The sequence below is a fragment of the Furipterus horrens genome, unplaced genomic scaffold, assembly GCF_987537825.1.
Source record: "Furipterus horrens unplaced genomic scaffold, mFurHor1.1.pri manual_scaffold_6, whole genome shotgun sequence".
Classification (NCBI taxonomy): domain Eukaryota; kingdom Metazoa; phylum Chordata; class Mammalia; order Chiroptera; family Furipteridae; genus Furipterus; species Furipterus horrens.
The window spans coordinates 189,388,972-189,401,200 of NW_028327176.1; the positions used below are offsets into that span (position 1 = coordinate 189,388,972).

At 51.8% G+C, this 12,229-nt stretch overlaps 1 protein-coding gene across 2 annotated transcripts in view; it reads right to left on the reverse strand.

Annotated features, from left to right (window-relative positions):
• AGPAT4 (1-acylglycerol-3-phosphate O-acyltransferase 4) overlaps positions 1–12,229 on the reverse strand; it is an 87,598-nt gene that overhangs the window by 50,100 nt on the left and 25,269 nt on the right. For both annotated transcript variants that reach the window (XM_090280059.1, XM_090280058.1), the window contains exon 2: positions 3,973–4,236. In XM_090280059.1, coding sequence (XP_090136185.1) covers positions 3,973–4,150 — 178 coding nt within the window. In that variant the 5' untranslated portion in view covers positions 4,151–4,236. The remainder of the gene's footprint in view (positions 1–3,972; positions 4,237–12,229) is intronic.

Sequence of the window (12,229 nt, forward strand, 5' to 3'; positions counted from 1 at the left end):
TCCCCTAGAAACGGAAAGGCTCGTTCGGCACCACGGCGAGGTAATGGAATCGGGCCCTCACTCGGCTGCTGGTCACCATCTTCCTGCCCTCGCTGGTGGAGGCTCGCCCGTCCCACCTCCCTGCCGGGCCCTTTCCTGCCTACACCTCTAGGCAAGATCCAGTAACGCCACCTTCCAAAAGCCAGCCATCTAGATTACACATGCTTTCAAGTTGTTATTCAGGGTGCGGGTTCTCGCCTTTAAAGCAAAAAAAGCCCCCCACTCTGTGTGTCCTGCTGGTGACCATGCTGTGCTCACTGCATGTGCCTCTGTCTGTCCTTTACATCAGTGTGGCCTTTTGAACGTCAGCACCGCAGGTCTGGCAGCTGCTCGGGGCTTACCTGGTACCACACCAGGCTCTAAACAGACGTGTGAAGGATGAGGATGATCACGTAGCTCTAGTAGGAAAAAGGGGGCGGAACAGGGGACCCGAGACTCTAGGAAACAATTTATTCTGCCTTCTTTCGCTAAAACAAAAATGAGCTGCAAATGATGAACGCCGCCGATTTTCTAAGCTTTAGAGTGCTTCGTACACCAGGAGACACAATTAACCCCCGGGGAAGTTTTTATCATATTTTAACTTGGGAGTGAGGAGGAGGGAAGGCGGAGCAAAGAGAAAGGTCACCTCTGAGCTCACAAACGGAGCCCTGCGGTGGCCAGCGCCCGGCAAAGCTTCTGTCTTGGTTGTTGTGGGACATTCAGGGCCGAGGGAAACCCGTCAACTACAGAGGACGGTGAGGCAGAGTGACGAGAGCAGCCCTGCTCTCTCACACCTGCTGGGATACCAGCAAGGGTCGCCGCAGGAAAGCGGAGGGTGAGCTCCCGTCACCCGATGGGCTCAGGACAAGCCCAGGATGTGTCACCGGCCCTTCTGCCACCTGGTCTCCTCTCAGGAGCCAGGACGGCTCCTCCGGGGAGAGAAGCCTTCGCTTCCCTCTTCGGGTGGCGAGAAAATGGTGCTGCTCCTGCTCCGCCCACGGCCCATGGAAGCTTTCCTCTGGGGCTGCGGGCGCGGAGCACTGTGCGGTGCACCTGGGTGGGGGCACCCGCATGGATGTGCTTTGCCTTTTGGTGACATGGGACTGCAGGCACTGCACTGCAGTCCGTGTGGGGAAATGCCAGTCACCCTGGATGGCTAGTTCTTGAGTTTCCTTGGAACAACTAGCCGTTTAATTAATTTGTGATGGATACATATACACCTTGTCTTTTGAATATGTTAGCCATTGAATTTCCACCAGAAGCAACTAGGCTAGGGTGCCCTCAGGAGAATACTGACAAGGTCCTGCCAGAGCCTCGGTACGTCTCCACTCCCCACCCAAGGCAAAGCAGCACCCTTGGGAGCTCCCGTCCTGAATCCTCTCTGACGTCTTGACTCCAAATGAGAATCCCAGTTTTTAACCATCTGTCTGAAATCTGAATCGGGGCTGTGCCCGGGCAGACACAGAGCATTTGGGACTGCAGACTGACAGGTCTGGGGGTCTTCGTCGGGGTGTGCACGCGGCATGAACGCAGGTTTCAGTGGGGAGCGCAGGGTTCAGCTCTGATTTGTTAGACTTCGTTTGGCTTCAACAGACGCCCGTAGCTGGGGCAGAGAAGGACAGCTGAAGCGATGGGGTAAAAGACAACTACCTCCTTCCCTTGTCAGGCAGACTCTTCTCTCCTCAGCTGTGGTTCAAGTTCAAGCCATCTGAGGCCTCAGCTCTGCTCTGACAAGTGGTCTCTTTTTGGCACCATGGTAGACACCCAGATACCAGAGACCAATGTTAGCGTAAAATGTGGGATGAGGACCCTGGCATGACGTACCTCGCAGTGAATGGTCAATGGTGCCCAACAGGCCCCAGGCACACACGGATTAAACACGCTGTTCTGCAATTAAAATTTGGCTTTATGATCTTACTAACATTGTAAAGACATATGTACATAAAGTAGTATTCTAATGCAAGACAAAGTAGGCCTAGGACTCGAAGCATGTCAGAAATAGTAGCAGAAATATTTGCGAGTTTCGAGTTGGCGAAAGAAGTCAAGAATAAGATGTTTCTATCATTGTTTTTTTCTCACAAGTGAGTATTTTGAGGTTTAAAAAGTAACAGATCAGATCAGGAGCCATCCATTTGGACAACTGTATACAGCTTGTATTCTGCCCTGGCTGGTTTAGCTCAGTGGATTGAGCGTCGGCCTGCGAGCTAAGTGTCGCTGGTTCGATCTTCCAGTCAGGGTACATCAGAGAAGGAAAACTCTGACTCCAAAAAACCTCCGCTGCCTTGCGGCATACCTCTTCAGGGAAAGGCTAAGGGAGTAAACCCCGACAGAAAATCCGGAGCCGGAGTCCCTAAGGCGGTTTGACGTTGTAGTCAACACCGGCAACTCCTGCGGCGCACCTGAACCCAAGCTGTATTGACTCCGTCTTTCCCTTGGACCCTTCAGCTGCGAAGAGAGGGGGGGTCTGCTGCATGGGCAACAGCAGACCCTCCATATCACCCCGCCCAGGCTCTGTAGCTTCAGCTTCACTGGAGAGGACACTCCAGCGTCATCGCAAGATGTCGATTCAACACGGGAGGAGACAGATACCGTGTCACTCCCGAGTCGGACGGCACAGCCATCCTCGGCGGTGCAGATAGACTCTTAAGAAGCTACACCATCGTCTCTCGAGACGGACGGCTGCCGACGACGACGACGACGACGACGATACAGCTTGTATTGTTTTGAGTAACGTTCACACTTGATTGCTGCATTTAAAGGGTTTCAGAATGATAGCAATAGTTTTTGACTCTTGGCATGATCTAAGTCGCTAAGATTTTTAAATTGCTTAAATTGGAAGGGCTTGTACTTTAAAATACACACATACCGATATATATATATGTATATAATTACTAATGATGCACTACATTTTCTGCTGGTGCAAACATAAAGATCTAAGGTCAATCAACAATGGAACTCATTGCTGGACATCCCATTATTGTGATTCTTCTTTTTTTTAAAATTTTAACCCTTTGAGTGCCATCATAATGTGAAATTTGGATCAACATGAGAAGAAGTTATATCAATATATAACCTGAAGTACAAAAAAAAAAGGAGCAAAACATAAAATATGAATTATTCCATTGTTATTTACATCAATAGCCATCGAAAAAAGAGTCTCTGGGAGCGATGCTGGCACTTTGGGAAAATTTGTCAGCGTCGCTCACAGCGATGTTGGCACTCAAAGGGTTAAGTTTTGAAATTCAGGCCAGTTGAATTAATCATGCTTCAATAGTCTAGTATAGTCAAAGCACACACACACACACACACTCACACACACACACGAGTGTACATAATACTTGAGAAATCTGAATACAGTTGGGGAATTGTGTCAATACTAACTTCCTCATTGGGATATTACATTGTGGTTACGCAAGAGGGTACCTCTGGGGGAAACTGGCTGAAGGGCACATGGGATCTTCCTGTATTATTTCTTATAACCGCATGTGAGTCTACAATTATCTCAAAATAAAAAGTTAAAAGAAAAGAAGCAAGAAAGACTACAACATATAATACTGCCATTATTTTTCTCATAGGCGCATGCATCGTGTGTCTGTACATATCAGAGGCTCCCCTGCATCCATGCACACATGAGACCCATGTATACTCCCCTATTCATGTATTTCTGCAGGGACGGCGAGGAGAGCATTAATGCTGATTCCTTCTGAGGGGAGCTAACAAAACGCACGGACGGCGCAGTCGCTTTTCACAGGCTGTTGGCAGCTCCCATTCAAAAACCAATCTCTTAAGAGTGGGGACAAAATAGACACGTCAAACCAAAACCAAACAAACAGAAGCAACAAAAACATACAGCTCCGCGCACCACGCGAGCCCCGGGAACCCGTCTAAATGCCCGCATTCGGGCCGCGGCCCGGCAGGGCCGGGGCAGAGGGGAAGGGCAAGTGAGTTTCTTACGGCTGGAGACGCAGTAAGACAGGCGGCAGTTGAGCTTCCGGAACAGCTGCTTGTTGATGGGCCAGAGGATGAGCGTGAAGAGCTGGATGGTGTTGATGATCAGCCCCGAGGCGATAAACACGTAACAGAAGACCAGGTGGCACAGGAACTGGGACTTCAGCAGCCCCACGAGGTCCATGGTGGGCGGTGGCTTTTAATCAGAACAGTCAAGGCCGGCCGCAGAACCTCTCGGGTGGGAAAACGGTCCGGGACTCAGGAAAGCGTCTAAAACACAAACCAATGGCAAACGTCAGGGAAACTAACATGCTTTCACAGTCAGGGGAAAAGCTCTTTAAAGCAAGCAGACTCTTGAGATTAAACACATTGTGCATTAGTTTTATTTGACAACCAGTGCTTACCGAGTGTGGGGCACCCTGGAAAACGAATAGTCCTTTAACCGTGCTGACACGCCGGGAGGCGGGCACTGTCATCACACAGGATGGAACTGAGACCCTGAGCGGCCCAGCAGCTCTGACTGGGTCCCACAGCTCCTGCCACAGAGACGTGGCCCCGCGGGCTGGGGTCCGTGTCATCTTTGCCAGCTCCTGTCTCCTGTGGGGGTGCTCACAAGAGTGTCTGCATTTCTGGGTGGTCCCTGCAGCTGCCTCCTCTGCCTGAACACCACACCTGCCAGCACCCCCCCTCCCCACTGCATCCCCCAGATCTCAGCACAGACGTCCCTTCTGGGAAGATCTCCCTGAACTCAAGCCTGCTCCGAGTGAGATTACGGGGTGACCCGGGGTGGGCTCTGCCTGCCAAGGCCGCTGGACTGGGGGGGCCGCTTTGTACGCCCCATTGTCCACCATCCCCCCAACCCATGCCCGTCAGCTCTCCAGGGCACACGATTATCCGGAGCATCATCAAGGTCTCTCCAGCACACACATGCGCACGCACACACACACACACACACACACACACACACACGTTCTAAAACCTGAAAGAAACCCCATGCACCCACAGCAACCAGACCCACATTCTGTCATCAGTCTCTGCCCCCAAACTGGAGTAACGAAATGATTTCATGGGTTTGGCAAACCGAGCCTTTGAGGAGAGGTGTAAAGGCAGGAGGCCCAAATCCGTGGGTGGGAAAGGAAGCAAGCCGGGGGGCCAGCGCCCAGCCACCTCACTTCTCCTGGAAGTCGCGCATCACCACAAAGGGGCCCCGGAAGGGCCCAGGCTCTCGGACTCACGTTGAGAGGCCCTAGGCTTTGTCACAATCTCTATGAATAAAGCCAAAAGCATCTGTATCATCATTTCACATATATCAGCACGTTGTAAGCCTCACGTGAATCCTGCAAGATGACTGTTACTATTACCCCATTTTTCAGAATAAGAAACTGGGGTGCCCATAGGTTGTGCGCTGTGCCTGAAGCTGCCACCACAGGGAATGAACGGTCTTAGGACTCAGCCTGAACTCCCAGCACCTTCCCCTGCTGCCGTCTGGGCGGCTTTGCTTCTGGGTATGGGGTGGGGGATCTGCTGGGTGCAAACCTCCCTCCCACAGAGCAGCCCAGAGGTGACTTCGAGGGCCACCACAGTGCAGTCTTCTGTGAGATTCGTGCTCACGAACCCTGCGCGGGGTGGGGAAACCGCACCTGCTTCTGGGCCACGCAGGCCGGTTTTAGGGACCATCCCGGGTGCGTGCTTCTGAAATGTTTACACTTGCTTAGACGATCTGGAAGGCACTCCGTGTTCCTGCCTTATTTCTAGGCATTTCTGACAGGAAGGAACTGGAAAGGAACCCTTTGCCCGATTTCTCTGAAGTAAGCTGAGATGCACCTTCTCCGCAGACTCTCTTGGGCACACGGCCAGGGCTCTGCCGGGGCTGCGGCATCGCGTGGCTGACCCCTCCGCGACGCATCTCCCAGACATCTGTCTGCAGGATGTCAGGCTCCTTCCAACACGCCCAGTGTCAGCAAACACACCCAGTTTCTCTCCAAGGAACAGGTGTTAAGCTCACGCTCCGTGCACTTGGGTTGTAGGAGCCGGGTTGTAGGAGCCACATAAACGGGACAGATGTACCGCGGTTTACACTTGGCCGGGGTTAGGGTGTGATGTTGAATATTCATGCACTTTAGTCATTGTCCCTGGATTAGCCACTAAAAGCTGCCAGACGATCTGGCCAGATGGCATTGCATTCCTCACTAGGTTTCTGAGATGAGTGTTTGTAAAGTCTCTGACAAATCCTTTGCCATGTGGACGTAACACTGAGGAATGGGGGTGACCGACGCAGGGGAGGGGTGCAGGGGGTTAAGTGCCGCCTTTCCCAGTTTTCAGTCAGGAGTCGGGCACTGTGATGGAAAGGTAAGTCTCTGTTCCTCTCAAAAGACCAAGGGCCACCCTGCCCTCTGGTAACACCCTTGTTAGCTCTGCATGAACCACGTGAACTACCAGTATTGGGGATATGTCAGGAGTCACAGACAAGCCCGTGGGGGGTTACAGGCAGGCCTGGTTTGGTTTGGTTCTCCACATATGTCCTCAAGCCACAGAGTATTAGAAAAATGCTAGCATTTAGATACGTTATTTGGATTCTTCCAAAGGTAGCGTCTAACCCATGAGCTTAATAGACACGTGAAAATTATAGAGTCAGCATTTTAAACACAGACAAAAAGCAGCTGTCACTAGGAATCATCACTAGGTTCAAGGTCATTGACTCTGAATTACTTTTATTTCCCAGGCTACTGACAGTTTAGTAGACTTGGAATTTAATTAATCATTTGACAAAGTCTCTGCCAGGCCAGCGCACATTGTTGGATACTGTAGGGGACCGCTCTGTCTGGTTTTGAGAACTGTAGCCCAAGCCGTGAGGCAGGCCCCTAGGCCTGTAAGACTTGGCTGGAACACCGGGAAGGTCAGAGGCAGACAGGACGTGAAGGCCACTCAGAGGTTCCCAGGAGAACTGGATTTAAGGAATGCATACTATGCTTTAGAGCTTGCTCTGCTTTTCTTATCTCTCAGTTAACTATACACAGTGTGTAGCTAAAAATGTGTAAAGCCTTGCACCTGATGTCAGCATGGCGCCAGGATGTTTAACAGACCCTGACAGAGACGGGTCACCGTGTTCTTTACATTGAGATCTGTAAACAGTAACTGTCAACTGTAACCTGAGCGTCTAAAGCTAATTGAGATGAGTCATGAATCCTGACCTTGTATCTCCTGAATCCCCTCCTCAATAAAAGGGTCCAGGAGAGGACATTCAAGGCTCTTCTCCACTAGAGATCTGCCACCTCTCCTCCTTCCAGACAAAAGACAGTATCCTGTGTAATTTTGTTTTCTCATCCGTGATCCCCAAACCTCTGCTGGACAGGAGTTCCCACCAAGCCAGGACGTTGGAGGCAGACAGCCTCAGGGTACGAATCTATATTAAATTGGTTCATAACTGTTTGAAAAAAAATAGATAACTGTCATTAACGTTGCAGGAGGCTTCTTAGTCAATAGGCGGAGTCTACCTCCCTAGGCACAATTTGGATGTAAAAGTAAGTTGTTCATACAAGGATGGGAGACACCTAGGGAGCACAGAGGACACTGAAGGGCTGTGCTAACAGAGGCGCTAAGCCAGCTGGGACAGACCCCAGAAGAACATTAGAGAACACAGAGTGAGCAGTATCAACAAAGGAGCAGGATTGGGAATGCATTTATATCATTCACACCTGCACCTGTTTCTGCAGTCGCAGCTACCTGTTACTACTGGCTACCTTTTGTGGAAGAGAAGAAAGCCTTACCAAAACGCAAACAGCAGCTATCTTTGGGTGTATACACACGTGTGCGGACACACGCCCACACACCGGGGTGAGTCAGCCAGCCTGATGTCTGGATGTGGCCCGATGACCACCTCAGCATCTTCCCCCTCAGGTAGGCAAGCTCTAAGGTCCCTTATAAACCGACCCCTCTCTGATTCTGATACAGAGAATGGATGTCTCATGAGCCAGGCTTTTCCCTCATGCTCCCATGGGGCTTCCTCAGGAGTGGTTACGGGGCTGCAGCTCCGATCTCCACCTTAGCTCCCACCTCCAGAGAAGGATTTCGAGTGGGTGAGGTTTGAACCGGAGGGAGAAAGCAAAGGCTCTGCAGGGACTGGCCCAGGCAGCAGCATGCCCAACGTGGCTGGGTGGTGAGCTTTGTCTCCAGGGCAGTGATGTTGGTCCATTGGAGAGAGGATGCCCAGGGGCAGTGGAGCCCCCAGACGGAAGGATCAAGCAGGTGCAGTCCCGGGGGACATGTGAGGGGGTGTCCTGGTCGGGGAACATTCAGATCTCAGGTTCTACGTTAGGTTGAGTGAATTCAGCAGAAATGTCCAGGAGGGTGTGAACAAAAAGGGGGCGACCTTGGCAAGCCTGACAAGCTCAGTCACAAAGTGACCACAGAGGCTGCTTGGGTCATAAAAAAAAAAATCCTAACCGAGCAAGTCATGGTGGGAAGTCACATCCTATGGCCGATGTGAAAGATGAGTCTCTGCCTGGAACGGGACCTGTTCATTGTTTCTGTGCGTCTCCTCTACGATGACATACTTCAGATGTCAAAACAAGACAATCTCAACATTCCTCATTGTCAACATTCCTCATTGTTGTCTTGGCCGCGTCCCTCTGGGACTGCACATGGGAAATGCTAACAATTTGGCGCACATCAGTGTGAAGGAAGAGGGCACCCCTCCATTGTACCTTTCAGCCAATCCTCGGGGTTTCCCACTTGACTTTGTCCCGCCTCCTTAATTCGCCACCAATGGAACCCTCCTCCTGTCTTCTCCATTGACTCTAGTGTATAAAGTAAATCACAAAACTGCTACTCCCCTGAGCATTTTCTCAGTCCCTGGAGCTTTTGCTTCTGGGACTAGCCCTCGAACCCTTGGCTTAGAACAAACTCTTGAAGCCTTTCTGGAGGTTTGGCATTTCTTTCCCAGACAAAGGCAGCGAGGAACCTGTGGAGACCCGAGGCAGCTGCTTAGCACTCAGCCCTGACACACAAGGACGGGCTCTGGTTTTGGATTTCTGGGACTCACAGTGGCCTGAGGTGCCCAAAGACCTAATTGGATTGTCTCTGGGACCGTCTCTAACTAAAATACCCCTCGATTAAAAAATCATCATTGCCTACTGGTTTGGCAGAAGCCTGTATAAAATTAGCTTATTTTAAAATTTTATGGAGCCGTTCTTTGTCTGAGATCCCTGTACAGTACACGATGTCCATCAAAACAAACCAAACTCCAAAAACGTCTTCAATTATACTCAGCTTTTTCATTATGCCCTCTCATAAATGACCCTGAGTCTCTCTCCAAAATCTAATTTTAAGCTGATAGAAACTTAAGTCTATAGAAAACTGAGGAGTCTAAGCTTATATGCCATAGTTGGTTCTGAGCTTAAAGAGGAAACCAAATTCTAAAGGGTTTTTATGTCCAATCCAAGGAAACCAAGACTCAGTGGTACACACAGGTGAACAAATTCGATACATTTTTCTGCCATGAGAAAACACGGAGATGGAAGGAAATTAAATTAGGTATTCTCTAAGGCCTTTGCAGACTTTAAGATCATAAGATTAAAATATCTAGAGTTAACACCAGGGGTTCTGACCAGTAGCTAATGCAGCAGGGTCAGTGTCCTGAATGATTTGCACCCGTTACCTCATGGACCGTCAAAAGCCTACCAGATAAGGGACTGTTAGCCCCATTTTACAGATGGGGAAACTCAGGGTTAGTTAGACAAGGTCACAGGCCAAGGTCAAAAGTGAGTCACTGTCGGAAACGCAAGCTCATTCACTGGACCACGCTTACGCTGCTTGTAGAACAGGAAGCCGCATTAGCGGGACCACACGTGACCGTGGCCCTGCCCAGGGCTGGCCGTTATTCCCTGTGTCAGTTCACGCTGCCAGTCCTCACTGTGGAGGCGACCACGGGTTCCTGAGCTGCTGTGCTTCTGCCTGTCCGTCCTCCAGAGGCTCCCCTGCCAGGCAGACCACCCTCGCCTCCTCTCCCAGGGTCACGGGGTCACAGTGTAGGGATGGCAGTGTAGGTTTGTGCAATCTTGGCAACCCCCTGGCTCCTTGCATTCCCAGCAACCATGGGTGCGTGAACTATTTTACAAGACACTTGGTGGAAATAAATTTTCGAGTTATAGTCAAGCTCTGGACATTGCCAATTTTTTTTCTTAAGTTCTGATAAAAATCCAATGATCATGGAACCAAAAACTGGAATGATACGAGGAAAATTGGGAAATTAATCTTCCAAATGGGGAAGCAGCCACATTTCTGCTTTAAATGAGTATATTCCAGCTAATAATAAAACTTTTTCACATAGGGAAGAAAAGCAGGATGAGATTGAATCAAAATTGTGGTCTTGACCTTCGTCACCATTTTTGTTGCCCCATGGCGGTGGCCCTCAGCTCCAGCACACACTTGCGAAGGCTGGAGACACACGGAAGCTGCGGAACACAAAGGGGCAGCCGTCCCCTCAAGTCGAGCCAAGTAGGGAAGTGGCCTGAGACCAGCTCCGGGGCTGGAAGCCGGCAGAAGATAAGAGGCCTCACCAGCTGGCACCAGAAACCAACAAGGAGCACTTGAGTCAATACATCAACCACCGCCTACTCCAGTCCTACCGTTACCAAGGCAACGTGGTCAGGACCGTGGTCTCAGCCCAGGGCCCCCTCTCTCCCTCCTACATGGGCCACGACCAAGGCACGTGGCGAGGCTGCAGGCAGGCTTGAGGTTTAACTCCCCGGTCGTCAACTGTGTGACCCTGGGCAAGGCTCTCACCCTCTCTGAGCCTCAGCGTCTGCCTCTGTTTAACGGGGGTAATAATGCCCACCTCCCAGGAGTCCTACCTGCCCACACCCCAGGCTGTCTCCTCCCGTCAGCCGCCGAGCCCACGGGCCCCCCACTCCGTCTCCCATCTTTTCTTCCTAACCTTCCAGCGAGCCGCTCCCAGGGTCCCTTTCTTCTGTTTGCTTTGGTAAGATTTTTCATGTTTGGACACTTCTTGTTTCTGCCATGGACACAAGCCAGGATGGCCCTGCGCTGACGTGACTGGTCACCTGAGTCCAGTCACGAGTTTTAATTCAGTGACTACGTCCTCATCCTGAGTCAGCATTTCTAAAGGAAGGGGGGCACCGTCGTTGGTCCTGAGGCCCCCCCATGGCCGTGGCCATCCCCGCCGGTCCCCTGCGTAAACTGTGTTGAAGAAACGAGCTGAGCACATGCTGCGGGCCTTGCCCTCACCGGGGGGAAGAGAGTAACGCTGGAATGGACGAGGCCCAGAGCCTCGCCACTTCGGTGCCCTGGGAACGCACCAGAGCTCCCACCGGGGGTGCCCGAGGAAGGGGTGCCCAAGGGCCGGGGCCCTGCGCTCAGCCGGGGGCAGTTTGGGGTACAAGGCATCTGAGCGAGGCCAGGCCAGCTCACGGTGCAGACTGGTGGGTGCGCACGTCACTAGGAAATCTCGGCCCCTCGGGTTTTTCATAAAGTCTGATCCCTGATATTTCAAAATCAAAGACAAATTATTAAGAAGCCTTAAAATGAAGATAGATGGCGAAATGCAAGCCTTTGTTGGCAATTTCCTTAAGCTTATAACTTAATATTTTCATTTCAGTGCCCATTGGGGAAGGGGGGCCACCCTTGGCCTTGCAGTTTTGGGGAGCTCTGGCCAGAGGCAGGCCCCTGCACGGCCAACAACGGCACTGAGCCGGCCAGGAGCCTCCACCCAGAGGGAGCAGCCCATTCTCCGCGCCGGTTCCCAGGAGAGTTGCTAAGAGCGAGCTCAAGTCCCCCAGGCTGGCCTAGCCCACCCTGTCCGTCCAGGGCAACAGCTCCATCAGGAGTGTCCCTCTGCCGCTCAGGTAAAACAGTGCACAGGACAAAACCCTGTCCCCGAGCAGCGTCACCAGCCCGGGACAAAAGGCCAGACCTCCAGCTCCGGGCATCAGAGATGGGCTGCCTCACACAGCCAAGAAGCAAAGGGGTAGCAAGCCAAGCCTGACGGCCGTGGAGCAAAATCAGGGGGGCCTGGAAGCTCCTCCCGGGGCACACACAGGCCAGGGGGCTCACGTCAGCTGGGAACTTGTTCCGCGCTGGTGTCTGTCCACTGCACCGGGGCCCCCTCCTTGGGAACCTAGAAATTGTGATTCTGCTAGTGGTCGAAGAAATCCCCGCGGAGGGGAAGCCTCGGCCCCGCGTCGGCGCTCTGCGGTGGACTTGGACCATCTGTGCGTCCGTATCCGCTTGGTCCCTTGGCCTCTAG